A 22,213-nucleotide genomic window follows, 5' to 3' on the forward strand; every position below is an offset into this window, starting at 1 on the left:
TTGTTACAGTCCTCTGTCTTATGGCTTCTCCACCAAGGACATTGGGGTATAGTGCGAACGAAACAACTTGCTCGTCAGCGCTGTACTTGGTTCGGAATCGATGCTGCGATTACGAATATGTGCTCTTCTTGCATGGCGTGGGCCGAACAACAATCCGCACCACCGCGGAAATTCTTTGCATGGCCAAAAGCCACTTCCCCTTGGCAACGCTTACACATCGATTTTGCTGGTCCATTCTGGAATGCTTGATGGTTGGTTGTGGTAGATTCATTCAGTAATTTTCCTTTTGTTGTCCGGATGTCTTCCACAACGTCATCTGCCACCATCCAAGCGTTATCTGCTATCTTTTGCATTGAAGGTCTGCCACAGACTATTGTTTCCGACAATAGCCCACAATTCATGTCCGCAGAATTTCAGTCATTCTGCAAGGCCAATGGTATTCAACATCTGCCATCCGCGCCGTTTTTGCCTCAGTCAAACGGTGCCGCTGAACGATTGGTCAGGACTTTCAAGTCACAGATGTTGAAGTTGAAAGAGTCGCATTCTCGGGAGGACGCATTATTGCTCTTTTTGTCCTCTTATCGCTCTCAGCCCCGAGATGGTCGCTCGCCGGCTGAGTTGCTCCACGGTTGTCCTCATCGAACCTTGATGTCTTTGCTACATCCGCAGCATCAGGTTCCTGTGCAGCGGCAGACTCCTGCTTTTGCTCTGGGCGACGTTGTCTACTATCGTCACTATCGAGGTTCACGGCGTTGGCTCGAAGGGCGCATTCTTTGCTGCCTCGGCCGCGCTATGTATCTGGTTTTGGGGGCCTCTGGTGATGCGCGCCGGCATCTCAACCAGCTGCGCCTCTGTCGTCGCATGGGATCTGCCGCTCCCCGTCTGCTTTCAGCGACGGTGCCGTCTGGTCAGCGCCCTGGGGACCCATCTACTGGCTTGCCTCATCCCCAGGTGTTACCGACGCTGCCTTCCACTTTGCCCCATGGCGACGTGACGCCGCCGCCGCCTGTTCTCCCGCCGGCGATGCCCGCAGTGGACGCTTCGCTGCAACCACCGGGCGCCTCCCTGGGTCACACGCCGCCGATCCCTTTCCGTAACCAGTTGTCCTCCGACATGGAACTCTTGCCCGCTCCGGACCATGTGTCGTCTTCGCCCGTCGGGTGCCCCGGCCCGATGGAGGTCAACCCTTTGGCCCCTCCTGTCTCTCTGCGGGCGCATACACCGCATGTTGGCGTGCGTCCTGGAGCAGGTTTTCAGGCATTTCCTAGCTCCCCTCGGACCGAATGGCAGGGTGCGGGTGGCACAGCCTCGCCTGTTGTTAGGCTCTCCTTCCTCGTCACATACGTCAACATGGGGTCCTCCCCATGGGAGGCGGAAGCCTTATAACACCACCGTACCAGTTGTACAACCGACTTTGCTAGCAATGGTTCACTGACAAAATACGCTCTCATTTGCCGAGACGATAGTTAGCATAGCCTTCAGCTACGTCATTTGCTACGACCTAGCAAGGCGCCATTATCAGTTGCTATTGATATTGTAAAGAATGTACAGACAAGAGCTACGCTCAACATTAATGGATTAAAGTTAAGTATTCCACCAGCTACATCCTTTTTTTCTAGTGCAACTTCCTTGTCCTGTTCCAGACCTCATGCCAGCCTGTGTGAGCTAAAACGCGTGCCTTTTGGCTTCCTCTTACATTAGTGGGTTGGCCCCCTTGCCAATCCACAACAAAGTCCAGTTCTCGAACTTCGCTTGTCCCGTCATCTACTGGTGCCTGTGGGCATTATCTCCATGGCAGGTCTTGCTGCTGTTATTTATTCTTGCAACAATAATTACAGTTTAATATGATTTATTTCATTTGTTAACACATTTCATTCTGGATTAATTTTCCTCCTAGTTTCATCTGAATGTCAGCATCATGTTCTAATACGTGAACAGCAACCGAACTTCTCATTTGCTACCCACTTATTAAATCATTACACCCTCTCATAATCAAATAAAACACTGTGCTATGTCCTCCTGTGCACCATTTACATGAAATGTTGGAACAGTTTTTTCCAATAGTGCCACAAAGCATTTCTCTAACCCAACTAGAATCTAGAGATACAATGCTACTTACAGGCATTGCTAAAGTGAAAAGTTCACAAACTGTTGGGAGGCAGTTAAGCAATGCCAATATGTATGAAAAATCTGAGTTTTTGAGACTTCCATTAACCATCATGGGCTGAGGTAATCAATAAAGTATCTCAGACTTGTCCCAGCATACATCTTCTCAATTATTTCCATAATTTTATCTTTATTGCTGTTTCAATAACAGAAGCATTCTACTGAACAATACACCTCTATCTCACTTGTTCACATATGCAAGGGGAAGGTGGTAACGTAACTGAATTCCTCGTCACTACATCCCAATTATTCAAATTCCCCATTGTTTCCCAACTTTATAAATAGGAAGAATGCTGGAATGGTTTCTTAAACAGACTGCAGCCATCTCTCTTCCATGTGCATCCCCAAATACACTAATGCTGCCCCTCTATGACCTATACACTGACTGGGTATTAATTCCCATCTTCTTGTATAAAACATTCACAGGTTTCTCGTCTCATCACATCATGGGAAAACTCTAGCTTTTGTTTGTTATTTGGGGAAGCACATGGAAGGAAAACGGCTGTGGTGTTCTGAACCAACTATACCAGCATTCTATACATCAAAAGTATTTCATAGAAGAATGTTATCAGGAAAAACTTCATTCTCTCATATTCTTTCCTTACATATGTCTGAATTTTATGTTGTGTGTGCCAAATCAGTGCAAAATTGAAGCTTGTCTTACCATTACTGAATGACATACACATCTTAACTGGAAAGTTAAAGATAAAAAAAATGTGCATTTGACAAACTACAAACAGGAAAAAAAGCTATCATTATAACAGATAATGTTTATACACAATTAGCAAAAAAATATTTTTTCTTTGCATAATATTGAATATGTGAAATTTTAACTACTACAGTGGTAGAGGCTTCCTCTTCAATTGAGTAATAGTTGAGATACACTCGCAAGACTTAAAGGCAGAAACAATGATTGCATTAGAAATACAGAACAACAAAGTACGTCAGACAAAATAAATAACAGTAGAACTGTGTGGTGTAAAATTGCTTGGTAACTAGTATTAATTTTTCAATGTAGATAGAATACAGTGGGGCACATTTATTACCACGGCTCTATAGATCTCAGACGAAAACAAGCAGGCAGTTTTCAGACAGATACACTTAAGCATGCATGGAAAAAAAAGAGATAATCTAATCTTAGAAATTAACATTTCTATATAAACTGAAGACACAATCAATCATTTATGACAATAATGAGGACTTTTAAAAAGTTAATGCCATGCAAACAGCTTCTGGCAGTCTGAATTTACAGGAAGTAAAAACAATAGAAAAATATGAATCTTTATAATAAAGTACAAAGAGACTTTTACAAGACATTATGATAATTGATATTCTAGGATGGAAACAACAAGCAAAAAACGAAGAAAGGTGACTATTCACCTGCAGATGAATGATGTGTAGTGCATAGGCACACTTGAAAAGATCAGAAAAATGCACACACACACACACACACACACACACACACACACACACACCACCTCCATCAGCACAGGGGTCTGTGTTTGAGACAGAAGGCAGTCACGTAATACCTGTCGCTAATCTGCAGTTCAGTGGTTGCCTTCTCTCCCCATATTTTGTCCTAAATTCTATAATTTTTATTATAAATTGCCATTGTGGTGTCAAGAAAACTAATTCAAACTGGTTCATTAATAGATTAAGAGAGGTGTGGGCATACTGCTGCTCAGCCACTAATGCTGGCACCATGCCACATTATAATATATCTCAGTTGCCAATCAATCCTGCTTGAAGAGTCAAGTTACTGTAACAGCTGAGAATAAAATTTATGCAGAAGATACAAGCAACTGGAAACTTTCTCTGGTAATACCACTCTTAAAACTGTTGCCCCGCCAGTTCTGCGGGACATAATCGAATGACGGTCAATGTGAATGTACTCTGTAGAGATTCTTCTCTCCTCCACTCACTATTTCCCACAGCCATAAAGGAAAGTGTTTTTATTTCTTTGGCCTGGGCACTAAGTATCACATTCTACAGTGCCACAAACCATCTGATGTTCTAAGCCATCTTTTAGGTCACATTTTCGGAAGAACAAAGGAAAAACTTCCTGAAAGATTAAAAGTGTTTGCCAAACTGGAACCTGAGCCTAAATCGCAGGGTCACAGGCATTTCTGTGCCAATGTAACCTTTTGGTGGGCCTCAAACTCCAATTCAAAGTAGCAGTCTGCAAGTACCTCCACTGGACATTCCCAAACTTGACAGAGGCATTCGTGCATATCTTTCAGGATTACTGCAACTGGGACGAAGTGTCAAATCACATAACCACAGTCTTGGAGATGTTCCAGAATCATCTGAGAACCTCTTAAAGTGAAAAATCAGGAGAGAAGTACTGGCACATCACAGTTTTGAGCCAAGTCACAAGCCACACTCAGCTGGTATAACATTTCCTGTGGAATGCAAAGGTCTAGATTTGACCACCATAATAACTGCAGGTCTAACCCATCAAGGAGCTTCATTTCATCAAGAAGCTCCATTTCATTCTGTTGCACAGTAAAAGATTCATCCAGGGGCACAGAAAGTATCCAAGTTCTTTGTTGAAACTAATAACCAGAACATGGTGTAACTACGCAATGCTCCATTATTGCCAATGTTTTTAGCCTTGGAGTTCTACATAGCACTTGCACACTCTCAATCATTCTTATACGATGGGACACCATTTGCTAATTTATGCTTCAGTGCTGTGGCAAAAAATAAGAAATTGCTTTTTGGAGCAAAAAGTATATGCTTCTTTGCTTTCAGATAAACTGCAGATGTCAGATGACTGACTATTAATTTTCCTAATCTCCCATAGCAGTTATTACACAAAATCAAAATCATAACCATTCTCTTAATTCATTCAGTATTGTGCACAACATTCTTGCAGGATAGTGTGCCTACAGGGGGGAGAGGGTCATTTTTTTTAAAGAAACTGGATAACTCTGAATATAGTTTCACACAGATTTATCAATTTCATTTCTTCCCTTTAACAAAAGAAATGCAGATACAAAACAATAACTGAAAAATTTCTACAAATGCATGCAACACAAATGCAAGCAGTTTATTTAGAACACTCACCTCTTCAAGTGATCGGCAAGCCTGCAGTAGCGTAGGGAAGAGAGTAAGAAACGACAATTTTTACCAAGGAGACTACAAGAGGCTTTCTCATAGCAAAAGGTGACTGAACATATGACAGCATTTCAATATGGCATAAAACATTAAGAAACAAAATATATATGCAGCCTCTGTGATATGCTTGCACAAAGTGCAGTGCTATCATCTCAGCTGCAATAATTGAGATTCAATTTTTATTTTGTTATAGACATTTGAGCTCACACTCCAAGACCATGGGTGTGGTAAAAGGCAAGCATGCTAAAAAACATTCCATAAACTTGTGAGGGAATTAGTCTTCACAATTAATAAACTGAAACAATAATCTAGTCAAATGAAGATCAGAGAAAAGCATTACACTTCAAATACAGCAATAAAAGAGAACACAACGTTGCCATTAAACTAACCAAAGCAAAATAGGTTTGGTTCTGTTTTTAGGTGCATATGAAACTGTATAATGTTACTGAAAACATGACACAAAACTGAGAACGCACTGTAAAGAAAATTGTGTCGAGCCATAGTGATATATTAATTCTTCTTTTCCTGTCTTGTTTCATCACTAAACGAAACAATACAGGTGTGTGATGATAGTTGTGCATTATATAAATACTAGTCATCAGTGAGAGAGAGGAGACAAGCAAGGCATGCAGGTTTGTAATTTATATGGATAGTGTGATCAGATGTGATTTCTGAGAAGTCAGTCAGGCTATGAAACACTGCCATAAGTCAAATCACCATCTACACAAACTAAGTCTAATATTTATTGCTGACTTTGTTCTGATATTTTGACCATACATTACTCACTAAACTGCAGCCTAACATGAAAGGAACAATGGTTACTCTGAAATGCTGTAATATTTTACAACTATGGGTTTTAATTGTCAAATACATTAAATGCTCAAAAGGCGCAATTTAAAATTGAAAATATAACTTGTAACATGAACAAAACTATTATGTGGCTCATCCACAGCATCATATTTGCTGACATACACTGCCAACTAACTAATAACAATAAAATACAGTGATCTAAATTCCATTTGTAAGAGGTATGAGCAAGGAACAATAATATGAACTGCCATTTAAAATTCAGCACCTACAGCTGACATTACCCCAAATAAAACAACAATAATTTCACCATTTGTGCTCCTTCCATCAACTTATACAGATGGATAAACATAAAAACTCAACAATAAGTACAAATATATAAACTTTCTATTTAACCACATCAAAATCTATGTTATTGTTTATTAAGTTTTGCAAGTTCATAATACTGATAGTAGTAGTAAAAGTCATAACCCATTCCTGATAAAAATAATCACACTACTGCTATTCTAGATACCTGACATTATACAATAGATACACAGATAACCAACCAAATAAGTAGAAGAAACAAAGAATATGACTACATATTTTCAGTTTCAAACCAGTTAAATTCCTTACTTTTATCTAACCACAGCTGAAAATGAAGAATTAGATTTTATAATTTTATAAAGTCCTCTGTTCTGTACTTCCAGCTTCTTCACAAAGAAGAATAGGTGTGGTGAGACAACCACTGAAGGCACTTTGAGAGAACATGTACTGTAGTCCAATAATGGAAAATGTAATAGATGTTTTAATGACATATTAAATTTATATTATACTTCTACTAATACTACTTCACTGATCCAAGAAAGGAGATAGGAAATGTCTCCCATGCTTTCAAGTGTGTCTCAAAAAAGGACAGTAAAGAAAACTTAAAGTTTCACTAATTGTTCATGTCGAGATCATCACAATCAGATCACTAGTCAAGCAGAGAGAGGGAGGGAGCCATTACCACCAAAAACAATGCAATATCTGCTGAAAGTATTTACAGAAGCTGTGAAAAATATAAATCTGAGTAACCAGACAGGACCACATTTTCTAGAGAAACATGGCTGCTTGAGCAACGGCAAAACATGCAGACTGTTACAGAGTCCACCACAAATTCAACACAGATGCAGTTATAGTGGGAGCAGGGCAGTATTGCACTACATCCAATCATACCAATGTAGCATCACTGAGCTTTATGGTACATGACCTACATCAGAAAATTATCCTGACATTAGCCAAAAGTATTTCCACCAAACTGAGGGAAAACTAAATTGTGATAACCTATTAGGAACTGTCCTGAACCTTGTATAAAATGTTCTCAATCTTCTTGAACTACCAACATGAGTAAAGTAAACAATGATGATGCTTGCTCCTGTTTTGAGTAAAGCTGTATGCATCAATGCTGTTTGGGTGAAAGTGAAAAGGATGACTACTTTTTCCTACTCGAGTTTTCCTTCAGGTAAGGAAAAGTTCTTCGAACATTATTATGATTGTAACATTATATACCAGAATCTTCCCATTTTGGCCAGCTGAAAGGTTGGTAAATCATCAGCATTCCCTAACGGCCACATATATCAACTGTGTAAGTGCTCCAAGGACAGTACGAATGAAACTGTGTGACTGACCAGAAACAACAAGAGTGTGCAACGAAAGACTTCTACAGCAGCACCAGTCTCATTTACTGAGCATCTCTCAAGACTGCCTGCTGTGAAGACAGAAGATACTGTCTCAACAAGTAATAGCCATGATACTGGTATGTAAAACTGAAAGGTGCAAAAATGTAAAATATACAAATGCAGTGACTGAACTGAGTGACAAGGGGTGTCTCCAAATGGGACCTCAGTTTTTGAAGAGCAAAAAAAAAAAAAAAAAAAGAGTAGCATACCGTGAACATAGCACGTCTGCAAAATTTCAGGCGTTTCCCACGAGTAATTCGATAACAATACAGGGTTAATTGTTTAAAAGTGGCCACAGTGCCACATTTTTGTTTGCAAGTAGATTTAACTTAGAAGAACAGAAATACATAGCAGCATTCAAGTCTACTACCAATTGGTTGTTTCATAAATAACATATTTCACCACTGCACTGTGACACTGCTTTAACATACCGATAACAGTAAATGATTATGATTTGATCATATTATTTTCACATTAAACCAAGCACGCGGCTTGTAATTAAAGGTTCTGAGGCAGGGCTGACCAAAAATATCTATTAAAATATACTTTTCAGTAAAGTATTACAGAATTCAAAACATCAAGAACCATTTTCAATATTTTCCAAGTGTATTTAAGTAATTAAATTCAACTGTTGATATTGAGTGATTGTTTTCCAACAGGCAGCAGCTAGTGTTCAGGCTGCACCTGGAAACTATGGTTAGCTTCATCTAGCACAGGTTGATTGGTGTGGCTTCTAGAGTTAACAGTTCTTATGGGCTTCGATTATGCAGGAAAATATTAAGTAAGACACAAAATGAGTGTCAACTAGTGAATCACAGAGACAGAAGCATCTGCAACAGAGAGCAAACACGCATGGGCATTTGTGCACTCTCACACACACACACACACACACACACACACACACACACACACAAATGCATCCACAAGATTGGGAGAAATAATAAAAAAAAGTGTGTCAATGAAGGGGAAATGAAAAGTATTGAAATCCTGGATCAGGATATATGTCAGTAAGGAAATCGGAGTAAAGGAAAAGATTTAAAATATAATACTGAATTTTTCACTCTCTTCTCAAAATGAAGAAACTAATATTTAGATTACAATATTGAATTTTTCAGATTTATTCATAATGTAGAAACTATTAATAAAATTCTGAAATTTTTCAGTTTGTGCATCTGTTTGTGTCACTAAAACTGCTCCTGTCTCAGCTGTTCAGTATAAAACTTTTTGAGAAGCTTTGCAGAGTCGCCAGTAGTTGAGTGCGTAATGTTTAAGACTCGTCATTGCAAAGTCACTGGTTCAATTATCACTAGTAGCAACCTTCTTTAACATCTACTTGAACTCTATGTTTACTATCAAAAGTAAATATTAGTTAACATTAACAGTCTTAAGAAAGAGTGTTGCTACATGGAGTTACACAAATTTAAAAATGAAGGAAAATTACTTTTCAAATTCTCTTCAACCTCAGCTACATAGTCAACGATTTACGTTGGAATGCTCAAACAATCATTCACACATTTATACTTCAATTATTCTTTTTATCATTCAAGGGGCAACTGTTCTTTCAGTAATATATAATACTTTATTTCCTATTCAGAAGCAAGTGAAGTGTCTGCACTGCAAATACCTGTAAGGCTGTTACCATTTTTCTGGGCTTCAAAATGGCATACTCACTTTTTCCTTCATCCGCAATCCATGGAGGACTTGCTCTATCTCTTGCCTCCAGTCTTCCTGCATGGTGTGGAAACTCTCATGGGGTGTCTGAGTGAATGCAGAATGCATTATTGCGTCGAGTGCTAGGAGGACGTCTTCGAATGAAGGTCTCATGTGTGGGTCAGAATTCCAGCATGCTGTAATGAAAAATTCTGATAATAAGAGTCTGAAATGTTCAGTATTTCTGAAAGATATAAATTATTGTTATTACTTCCAATGTCATGACAATAAGAAAATACTTTTACGTGAAGAGAAAAGGAGTACCCTCACTCAAATTACAGCAAAACATTACGTCATGGAAAGGAATAGAATTTAATACTTGAAAGTGTGTCCTGTTTGTGTTACCACTGCAACTAGTTTTGGATGACTTGTGTATTCTCTTCACACTTTACTTGTTTCCTTCAACCCCTTCCACAGTACCTGCTGTAGAAAATAATTTCATCTACAATGTTTACGTGTAATCTGTTGATGTTCCCGCATTCTTTCTTGCTTTTCCCTGTAAGATGAAATATTATTACTCTACCTTTTATACCCGCAGAAATATTTTGAATACAATTTTGTTTTCACTTATCCTTCATGCCACTTATTCAGGCACAGCCTATTACTTAAACACACTTCATCATTTCTTTGATGTCTCTTTCATGCCCTGTTCCTTCTCGTACTATGCTTCACGTTTACAAGTTTTCCTCCCAATCTTATATGATTACTGCGCTTCATAGTCCTTAGCATCACATTCTTCCTATTGGGACCTCAGTTTCTGAGATGAAACAGTTGCATATGAAATTTTGGAAATTTGTGGTAAGTTCCTATGGGGCCAAACTGCTGAAGCATCGATCCCTAGGCTTACACATTATTTAATGTAACATATACTAACTTACGCTAAGGACAACACACACACCCATGCTTGATGGAGGATTCGAACCTCCGAGGGGTGTGCCATGCAAACCATGGCAAGGCGTCCTAGACCACACGGCTACCCCGCGCAGCCTCGAATATGAGAGATGAAAAGTTACTGAAGCAGTGCTATGTATTTTATTGACCAATAGAGACTACCTGCATGTACAATAGATAAAGGTCTGTTTTCATATTACTAAACCGTATTTTTGAATCACAGATCTTCCAGGCACTGATGCCATAAAGAATCAGAGATTTTAAAACTGAGCCATTCTGTTATCTCTTGACGTCAGAGCAATCAAAGGGAGGTAATCTGGTATCAAATTCTATCATTAACTGCTACTCTTATGCCGCAACTGCATTTACCAAAGGGCTAAATAAAACACACAATAACTGTATCAACAACATGACTGATTGAAATTCTGGATCCCTGTTTACTACATTTATTATTTCATATCAAATTCACTCAGCTATATAAATTTTGTCTTAGAATACTAAGTACAATAATTACAACATAGATGCGAAACGAAAATAACTGCTATGTTTACATGAGGAAGTCACATTCTTAGCTGTAGTGAGTGGATATACGAGAGTTGGAACTTTATTAGTGGCAACTATTTATTTACAGCTCGTATAAAATAGATATGTCAAATTTTTACTGACCTTCCATGTAGTCACCAGCATTGTGTATAACCCACTGCCAGCAATGTGGAAGTCATAGCATACTCTTAGCTGTGCCAGTTGTGGTGATAGTTCGAGCGACGCAGTCTACTGCCCGATGAACTTTTAGCAGTTCTGAAGCAAATGCCGTGAAGTGTTTCCTTCAGATTAGAAGTCGAGTTGAACTCACGAGGGCTAAAGACAGGGGAGTGCAGTAGGTGGTATAGCATTTAGCAGCCTCACCACTCAAACAAATCAGTAACAGCTCGCACTGTACGTGCTTGAGCATTGTCCTGCAAAATGATGGTCAGGTCCTGCAGAAAGTGTCATCACTTCTGTCTCTATGCCGTTCATTTTTGGAACACAACCCACGACCAGCTTAGAGACAGAAGTGATGACACTTTCTGCAGGACCTGACCATCATTTTGCAGGACAATGCTAAAGCACGTACAGTGCAAGCTGTCACTGACTTGTTTGACTGGTGGGGCTGCTGAGTGCTATACCACCTACTGCACTCCCCTGACTTAAGCCCTTGTAAGTTCAACTCGATTTCTAAACTGAAGGAAACACTTCACGGCATTCACTTCAGAACTGCTACAAATTTGTCGGACAATAGACCGCGCCGCTCGAACTGTCAACACAACTGGCACTGCTAAGAGTATCCTATGACTTCCACATTGCTGGCAATGGGTTATACACAATGCTGGTGACTACTTTGAAGGCCAGTAAAACTTTGAAACACATATTTATTTTGTACGAACTGTAAATAAATAGTTGCCACTATTAAAGTTCCAACCCTCGTATTTTCAGTATCACACAATGTCCATGCTGTGTGCACTTCACAGAGGTTTTTGGAGTATATGGATGTATACCTGGCTCAGAATAACAAAGTGACTGACAGCTTTGTGTTTACAGGAGAGCTATAATGGCAACAACCAATCAGTGCATGAACTTGGTCACACCCTCTGTTCCGTGCACAGGTGTCATGTCGCTCTGCCACCTCAACTGCGGACGACAACTGCAGCCCATAACATAATTGTTTTGTCTTGTCCTTTCCTCTGTTCATGTTGTATGTTTCTTTTACACAATGTGTGAAACTAACTGAGTAATAGCTTAGGAAAGTGACAAGAGTTATGATCCTGCAAAGCAAACTCAATACTGCACGTTAACAAAGAACTTACGATCGTACTCAGTACAAACTGCACACTTGCTGCTCACAGAGCCATATAGCACTTCAGCATAACAGATAACTGATAAATCACCCCTTCCTGTGCTCAATTGTCATTCACTCTGTAATTCTGATAGAAGAAATCATCTTTGGCAATGAGACATATCTTGAATGTTGCAGTACAAACAAAGTACAATTTACCTTTGGCAACAAAGTTACTTTTTTCAACTGATCTTCATCACTACTTTTTCAACTGATCTTCATCAGTAACATCATGAATGTGATGGGCAAAATTTTGGATTGAAATTATAGACATGAAACTCAGAAGTTAGTGAAACATTGGGTATTAATTCATAACAGGTGCCAAGATTTCTACATCTGTGTAAGCTATGCCTCTGATCACTGGGAAAATAAGCAGTAATATCAACAAAAAAAAATGGTTCAAATGGCTCTGAGCACTATGGGACTCAAATGCTGAGGTCATTAGTCCCCTAGAACTTAGAACTAGTTAAACCTAACTAACCTAAGGACATCACAAACATCCATGCCCGAGGCAGGATTCGAACCTGCGACCGTAGCGGTCTTGCGGTTCCAGACTGCAGCGCCTTTAACCGCACGGCCACTTCGGCCGGCTTGTAATATCAACACCAAAATAGCTTTCAGTGTTGTATCCAGGGACAAACTTTCAGTTAATATACTACAATATTGTCAATAAAGGTTGGTTGGTTTTGGAGGAGGAGACCAGACAGCGAGGTCATCGGTCTCATAGGATTAGCGAAGGACGGGGAAGGAAGTCGGCCGTGCCCTTTCAAAGGAACCATCCCGGCATTTGCCTGGAGTGATATAGGGAAATTATGGAAAACCTATATCAGGATGGCCGGACGTGGGATTGAACCGTCATCCTCCCGAATGCGAGTCCAGTGTGCTAGCCACTGCGCCACCTCGCTCGGTGTCAATAAAGGTCTCCTACCTCTTACTCACTACATAACCTGTTTTCCAACACAAAATTTAACTGTGGAATACTGCTTGGATGCAAGCATACTGCAACTAACTATATTTTCCTTACCAAGAGAAAGGCTTAACTCTACTTTCTGCAATTCTACATAAAATACTCACTAATTCCCACTCTCCATTAACAGAATTGGTTATGTAAACTAAAACGACAGTTTGATAAGTCTCTCCTGACCAGGATGAAATGAGAAACAAAACAATTTCACACACCATGGCAAAACTTGCCTCAATAAGTTGTAATAGTTGCAAAACAATAAAATTGCAGTTGAATCTTCACTAAAACAAATGCAGTTCCATAATTTAAGAACAAGAAATTCCAGTACTGCCTAAAGATAAATTTAAATGTATAATAAGTAATTCTAGCTGTCAAAACTACGAGGGTGGTTCAGAAAGTAACCTCCGATTGGTCACAGTGCGGGTTGTGGGGGGAGTAGCGACGCCTCTGTGCGTTCACGCACTCAACAGGTCAGTCGGCATCAAGCCGTGGTCGAGTGAACGTCGTACTTGCGCTAGTTTAGTTTTTGTGGCAGTTTGAAATGTGTGCTGCAATAGAAAACCCCGCCAAATGTGAAGTGCGTGCTGTCATAAGGTTTTTTACAGCCAAAGGATATTCTGCAGCAGCTATTCATCGTGAGCTTTGTGCCGTGTACGGACCAAGAGTTATGAGTGAAGGAGTTGTCCGTGAATGGGTACGTTTATTTAAAAGTGGACGAGAAAACGTTCATGATGAAGAGAGGAGTGGTAGACAATCATTGGTGACTGACGAACTCGTTCAGACAGTTGATTCAAAAGTTCGTGAAAATCGACGTTTCTCAATGTCGGAGTTGTCTACTGGTTTTCCACAGATTTCTAAGACACTCTTGTACGAGATAGTGACAGCAAGATTGGGTTACCGTAAGTTCTGTGCACGATGGGTGCCCAAAATTCTTACCGACCACCACAAAACTCAAAGAATGGCTTCTGCATTAGACTTTCTGTCACGTTATGAGGACGAAGGAGAACCATTGTTAAACAGAATCGTGACCGGTGACGAAACCTGGATTAAGTACGTGAACCCTGAGACAAAAGAACAATCAAAGATGTGGGCACATTCAAATTCGCCTACCAAACCAAGAAAAGCCTCGCAAGATTTTTCTGCCAGAAAACTGATGGCAACGGTGTTTTGGGATGCCAAAGGGGTGTTGTTGGTTGAATTCATGGAACGTGGTATGACCATTAATCAAGACGTGTACTGTGAAACAATAAAAAAGTTACGACGGGCTATACAGAACAAACGCCGTGGTATGCTGACTTCCGGTATCGTTTTTTTGCACGATAACGCCCGTCCTCACTCTGCTCGCAGAACAACGGCCCTTCTCGAGTCCTTCAAGTGGGACGTTATCAACCATCCACTTTACAGCCCAGACCTGGCACCAAGTGATTATCACCTCTTCATGCATTTGAAGAAATGGCTCGGGTCACAGCGGTTTGATGACGACGAAGAGCTCAAAGATGCGGTCACAGGCTGGCTCCAGGCACAAGTGGGTGATTTTTATGCAGAAGGAATTTCAAAGCTTGTGAAGAGATACGATAAGTGCCTCAATCGCTATGGAGACTATGTAGAAAAATAGTGCAAAGATGTAGTTGTAAGATGTATATATTAAAATATTTTTATTTAACTTGGTGTATTTTTTTAAATCAACCGGAGGTTACTTTCTGAACGGCCCTCGTAGTAGTTCCTACCTTGGTAAGGAAAGATGTATAGATTCAGGAAAGTTAGATAAAAGAAGCAGGTCACTCACAGTCAGATGCCACAATGACATAACCTTCCATCCCCACACCCAACATTGTGAGGACTATACAAGTACACAAACTTGGTTTCCCCTCGTCATCAGAAGAAGTGAGTCTCTCCCACCTGGAGGAACTAATCACTCAAAAAGCAAGGAACAGTTTTTTCACTTTTAAATGTGCCTATCGGCCATATCTGAAATTCATCTCACGAATGTAAGTACTGGCTAGCCAGCACGTCTCTCCAATTTTATAGTTTTCTTCTTGGGGCAATACTTTACTTTGATTTCCTCATACACATTGAAAATTTCTTATACAACTTCATCAGTGTTTACAGACACAGACAGGAACAACAACAGTAAAAAATTTTAGACAGATATTTTTTTTTTTAAGATGAAGTTCTTGTCCATTCAATTGTTTAACTAAAAAATATTAAATTTGTAAAAAGAGAGAAATTAAACAACAGAGTGATTAATCATTACGTTGACTATTAGCATAAACACATCAGGCAAAAAATTAGGCTCTACCATGAGGCATGATGGTAATACAATGTAACACTAGCAACAATTCAGCAAGGAAGTGAACTCACAAATTTCTTCAGGTATGCCTTATGCAGCCGAGGCTACTGACCGATCATTAGGTCGCACAGTACTACCAAATAGCGGTATGTTAACTGCTATGTTTCATCCCCTGTTCCAAAAAATGCCAGAAATTTTCTACGGGATTTAGAGACAGTTGAAGTGCAATACGTGGTCATCAAATCGAGAACACAACTGTGCAACCCTGTAAACATAGCTGTTGTGATCTTGGAAAACAAAAGTGTCCTCTGAATACTCAAAGGAAGGGTATCACCTTGTCACTAACAATGTTCATGACAATCCAAATCAGTGATCACAGTTCATGATATGAAAAACACCCCAAAAACATCACATAACCAACTCTGGTTTGAACTGCACCCTCCACACAATGCTGGTTAAATGCCTCACTGGGTCGTTGGTGCACCCAGTGCCTTACATTAATTTGAAAAGAGGCAAAATTGCAACTCATCGGACCACACAACACGCCCACAGACAGCTCCAGTCCAGTTCCTGTGTAGTTTTGCCCACTGACAACACAAACCTTTAAGTACCACTGTGAGCAACGTCCTTTGCCAGGTCGTGGACTCCTAATGAACATCGCACAAAGTTCACTTTGTACTGGTCACTCAAAAACTGATTGAGATGCATGTGCATTCACTGACAGCAGCAATTCTTTTAGAGTTTGAAATATATTATGATTACAGATGCAGAATACTTGTCTCCTATATGTGTCAGTTAGGAACTTTTTGTGGCCACTATCCTTATACCACGTCACACAGTTGCAGACGGTTCACTATTCCTGCACCGATATATCGACAAATCGAAGAACTCCGTTCACAGTGTGGCCATGTTATGTCCAATCTGACAGTTCCTTCTGCCATTGTGTCACATACCTACATCGCCCCATCTTACTATGCTGATTCCGTACAATGGACTGGCACTGACTGCCTGAACTTACATCAGCAGTAGAGAGTCACAAGACCATCTGATACCATATCTACACCATCTGATCCAAATTAACCATTCTGCTCTTTTATTGGGTGACTATCTGGTGCCCGCATCTCGTGGTCGTGCGGTAGCGTTCTCGCTACCCACGCCCGGGTTCCTGGGTTCGATTCCCGGCGGGGTCAGGGATTTTCTCTGCCTCGTGATGGCTGGGTGTTGTGTGCTGTCCTTAGGTTAGTTAGGTTTAAGTAGTTCTAAGTTCTAGGGGACTGATGACCACAGCAGTTGAGTCCCATAGTGCTCAGAGCCATTTGAACCATTTGACTATCTGGTGAACTTACTATGAAGTTTTTTTTCCAAGTTCATAGAAATTCGACAAAACTGTATTCATCACACAATGCTATAACTGAAATTACTGTGACTAAGAACTGAAAGAAGCCCAAGTGAACAATTTCAGGTACTGTAGCACATGTTTGATAAAACAGAAGCATTGCATACAGAAAGCAGACAAAGGTAACAAAAACCTTAGGAAAGGAAATGAGATGACTATTTCAATAGTAAAAATAAAGGAACTTAAATACTAAAACACTTTTTAGAAAAACAGTCCATAACCCTCTTTTAATGGTAAAGTAGCAAACATTTTCCATCATCTCCAAACTGTATTTGATTCAATATGGACCCTACAGTGTAATAACAAAGATTTTATACAATATTTCCCCACATTTTTTACATGACAGCAATAGATCTTTCGCTGACCTTCCATGAGATCCCGCCAGGGTTCAGGGCAGGTGCTAGGGATGGGTAGCGTCAGCTTGTTGACTGCCACTCCGTATGCCACCGCCAGGGTGTCAATGCCTTTGTATGGTGTTTCTCCGGTGAGCAGCTCCCACAGGAGAACACCGTAGCTGTCAACAGAAGTAAATGTCACTGAAGTCGTGAGCTGGACTGGACTGTTTCCACTCTATGAGTAAATTCATTCTGCAAAACAAACAGTCACTTAAAAACATTACTATCTGGAAACAAAGGCATGCAAAAAAGTAAACGAGTTTTCTACTTCAGACAAACACAGCTATGCAATAGCTAGAAACAATAGTTAGAAACATGTCAGTGCAGACTTGCAGATATGTTAAACAGTTAAGTAATATCAGCCCTGTGTCATTAAGGTTGTTTTTAAAATATTTAAAAACCAATATTGAATCACAGAAGACATTAAATTAAATTCTGTTAATTAAAAATGGAAAATACGCAGTCGAAGGCAATGAATCCACACAATAGGGGATGAGTCAAGCTTTATGTAGTTGGCGTATTGTCAAAGCTTTCATATAATAAAGTGCCAAGGGGATTTATGCCTGGAGAACTTTATTTTTTCCAGTAACTTTCAACAGCTGCAACTGCGGATGTTAACAAGAGACTACTTTTCGTGTAGCATCTTAATTGAGGGTGAACCGTATTCTCAATTACAAGTTATCTGATCTTCACCAACTTACTTCCAAGATTATCTCTCTTAATACTTGTGAAATGCCTACCCATAAATGTGGGTGTAACGTTACACAAGTTTTGCAATTTGATATCATCATGATTTGCATCTAATGGTACACAACAAGGCCCAAAAAATATGTTTTCTATTGGAATGAATCAATGGAGAGAGTTGACTGAGCCCTAATGGTGCACAACTCTAGTAGCCCACCAGTTTAGCCATTGTATCATAGAATTATAGGAAAGTTAGAAGTGCTGAGGTTCCCTCTCAGTGATTTTATTGTGCACAGAAAATATCAGTGAAATGCAAGGTTTTGCTCATCTTGATGGTGTTTGTGAGTGAGGGTCTCTTGCTGAAACAATTCAACCTAAATAACAGTAACAGACTGCTACTCACTATAAAGATGACAGACACACTGAGTTGCAGCCATAATGGAAAGATGAATAAATTTTTCCACAGCCACTGACAGGACTTTTTCATTTATTCACAAGCCAAGTTTCAAAACTAGTCAAGTAAATAAACAAACACAGTGTTCTAAACATTAGGATTATGTTTCTGGTCAGGAAAATGCAAAACTGAATTGTCATCATCTCTGTGGTGAAATTCACCGTTGGGGGATCATACCTTAAAGATATTCTGTGAATGAATCAACAAACATACTTTTCAGTTACTGAAAACAATTTCTAATGCAGCTAAGGTAGACAGATCAGCATCAACTGTCTGCCAAGAAGCAATGGAATTCTGATTAGGTGGCTGTAACACTGCCAAGAAGCCACTGATCACGAGTCACTCATTGTAAAGTGATGAAAATAACATCAGGATGTGACCATGGAGAAGTGAGGTTTCACAGAGAGAAAAGTCACGGTACATGATACGATGCACAGACGAGCATAGGTAGAAGGGTGTAGCTGAGAGAATAGTATTTCCTGAAGTGTGTTGTCGTTACAGTGAAATGTGCATGAGATGATGAGACAGTCCGTAGCTATTGTTCTGGTCTGGGATTGGGTAACTGGTTTTGACATTTAGACCCAAATACCCCACCTACACTGTGACAATAGTCAGGAATTGATACTTTCCTATATTAGCATGAGAATGTTCTGCCCACACAGCAAGGACCAATGCATGATTGTTTTAAGGCTTGGCCTGCTCAAAGCCACAATGAATACTTGTAATAATTTACACTTATATGCTGCATTGAACGAATCCCAAAACCCAGATGGAACAGACTGCAGTATTAGTTGTGTATCAGGTCAATTGTGCCTAAAACCTGCTAACAATTACACTGTTCTACAAAAAAAAAACTTTTTTTCTATTTCTGATAAAAAATATTGTGATCCTAGTTGTATTTTGAGTGCTGAATTGAAAACTGGTTTTGGTTCTTTTCTGTCAGGGATAGTTTATGAGTAATCGCAATTTTATTTCTCTTTTCAGTTCCTGATATAGTGCAGCAAACGTGAGGTGAAATTCGACAAACAAATGCACATCTTTATGATGTTATAAGTTCATCACATTAATGGAGGGTGGGATCTAACATGTAACACAGTAACCTTTGTGTATACACATTAAAGCATTTATTTGACATGAGAAATTTCAGAAAATTGACAAACAATGAGCCACTGCATTGTAATGCACATCACTTTTTTTCTCTTGTATTGTGAATTTTCTTCTCTCGAATGATATTCCAGCAATAATCTGCTAACATAGAAGGTACCCACTTCCCTTCATAGCGCCTTTCTATGGTAGAAATGTCTTTATGGAATCTTTCCCCATGTTCATCCTATACGTCACTACAACTCTCTGTGAAGTAGTCCAGATGAGAGTCCATCATATGTACCTTCAAAGACATATTGCACCCCAAATCCTGATATGCTTTGATCATATCCTTCACCATTGCTTTGTAGTTAGTAGCTCTTTTTCTTCCGAGGAAGTTTTCCGACACCATCTTGAAACGGTCCCATACGGTTTTTTCTTTATCAGTTAAACATGCTTCAAAATTTGCATCTTTCTGCAGCTCCCTGATTTGTGGGCCCACACATACATCTTCCTTTATTTTTGCAGCTGAAAGATGGGGGAATTTGGTAGCTAGATATGCAAACCCACAGCCTGTTGGATCCATGGCCTTCACGAATTGTTTCATCAGGCGAAGTTTGATGTGAAGTTGTGGAAGTAGTATATATTCAGGAGCTACCAGACTTTCACGTTGTACATTCTTTTCGCCAACTTTCCATCGTCCCCTAGGCCATTTCGTTTTCACGTAGTCAGAATTTCGGTCTCGACTATCTCACTGGCAAAGAAAACAGGCATACTTTGTGTAGCCTTGTTGCATTCCCAGTACCATAGCAATTACCTTGAAATTTGCACATATTTTCCATTTGTGTTCATTGTATTTTAATGAATTTAGCTCCTTTGTACGAATTCGTAATTCTCTTTTGTCAAACTAGCGTAAGCTACTGGAACAGAGGGTATTTTATTTCCGTTGTGGAGCAAAACACCCTTCAGACTTGTTTTCGGTGCATCTATGAAAAGTCTCCACTCCTGTGAAATATAAGTGAAGTTCAGCACTTTCATCAGGCCAGCAACGTCTTTGCAAAATGTCAGTGCTTCGTCAGTTGAAAAATAAGAAATAAAGGCATGTTCTCTGTGCCTGAACACACTGATTTTGGTACTTTGGTGCAGTAGATTATACTCTTGTAATCTTGAACCAAGCAGCTGCGCCTTTTGTTTACTTAGTCCTAGATCACGCACTAAATCATTTAAATCTGCCTGTGTTAACAAATGTGGCGATGACTCACTTGTGCAGTGATATAAAGAATCATCATCTGTGATTTCTTCAGTACTACTTATTTCACTGCCACTCGGAATTTGACCTCGGGCTCTTGAAGGTACTGGAAGGTTGTCGGAATGCTGCACTGGCATTCTCGCTGAAGGCAGATCTGGGTAAACAATGTGCCTCTTCGACTTTTTGTTTGTAAAGCCCTGAATTTTTGTTAGACAGAAATAACAATCAGTAACATGGTCCTTAGGCTCCCTCCACACCTTGGGAACAGCAAACAACGCCACATTTTCTTTACCTTTCCACCACTGAATTAGTTTGCAGTAACATGTAGCACAACAGAAATGTGGTGCCCATTCTTTATCTTGGTCTCCTACCTATACTCCAAAGTAATGTTTGTATGCTTTCTTTATGACTGAAGAAATTTTCTTCCTATTTCTGGCAAAAGTGAACTTCCCACAGATGTAGCAGAAGTTGTCCGGCTTGTATCAACATCCACGACGACGTGGCATTTGTGCAAATTTAAAAATACCACTCTGGCAATACACCTGTATTAAATTAATAGTAGGGAACTAGAGGAACGCTGATGTGTAAAAACAAGCAGTCGTTTTACCTTCAGCACCAGGCTCAATCAGTTTACACACAGGAACTAAAAGATTCAACAGTGCTCGGAAATATGACACACAGTTACTTGTCAGCCAAAACACCCACTCGTTAAGACTGACACAAATTGCGGCTAACACCACTGTTGTAAACTCGATGCACCTGCCCCTAGGAGGCGTGAAGCTTTACTGCCGAGGCAGCGACCGGCTGTCGCCGTTCGAGTTTATGAGATGTTTCAGGTGGTCTTAATGACATAGGTGTGGCGGGGGATAACCTAATGATGTCTGATTCTTCCCACCTGCTGTTGCACAAGAAATTATCACGTTCTGTCACTATTGGATACGGCAACATACCCGTATTTCTCTACAACGTTTCTGTGTATGCCTTAAATTGTGAATATACATATATATACATATTATATCAAAAGTATCCCTGACAATGATATTTTGTTTACATATTTGAATTTCCCATGGTAAAATGGTCTAGAAGCACAAACTTTAATATCAGAAATAGAACCCATGTCGAACAGTGTTATTCATTATGTTTTAGAAAGAATGGAAACAAAATACTGCACTTAATGAGAATTACAGGGAAGTATTCTTTGAAGAATTAACACCATAAAAGAAGTAAACAGATGCCAAGTATAATATTAGTTTACAGTTTTTGGAGGGTCTAGAAATTTTTCCCAATATAGTATATGCTCCAGTGACAAAGCTGATGAAAGGCCTCCTTTGGGGCATTAGAGAAGACATTTCCTGTGGTTATATCTACAGTAAACACACTCAAGTGGATGTATGTTTAGCCATGCAGAGATGAAGAAGCTGGCACGGGACA

At 39.8% G+C, this 22,213-nt stretch overlaps 1 protein-coding gene across 1 annotated transcript in view; it reads right to left on the reverse strand.

The window, feature by feature from the left end:
- LOC126210657 (mitogen-activated protein kinase kinase kinase 10-like) overlaps positions 1–22,213 on the reverse strand; it is a 696,141-nt gene that overhangs the window by 118,194 nt on the left and 555,734 nt on the right. The window contains exons 3-4 of the mRNA XM_049939988.1: positions 17,283–17,431; positions 9,465–9,640 (exon numbers count right to left, since the gene is read on the reverse strand). Coding sequence (XP_049795945.1) covers positions 9,465–9,640; positions 17,283–17,431 — 325 coding nt within the window. The remainder of the gene's footprint in view (positions 1–9,464; positions 9,641–17,282; positions 17,432–22,213) is intronic.

Source organism: Schistocerca nitens, chromosome 10, assembly GCF_023898315.1.
Source record: "Schistocerca nitens isolate TAMUIC-IGC-003100 chromosome 10, iqSchNite1.1, whole genome shotgun sequence".
Lineage (NCBI taxonomy): Eukaryota > Metazoa > Arthropoda > Insecta > Orthoptera > Acrididae > Schistocerca > Schistocerca nitens.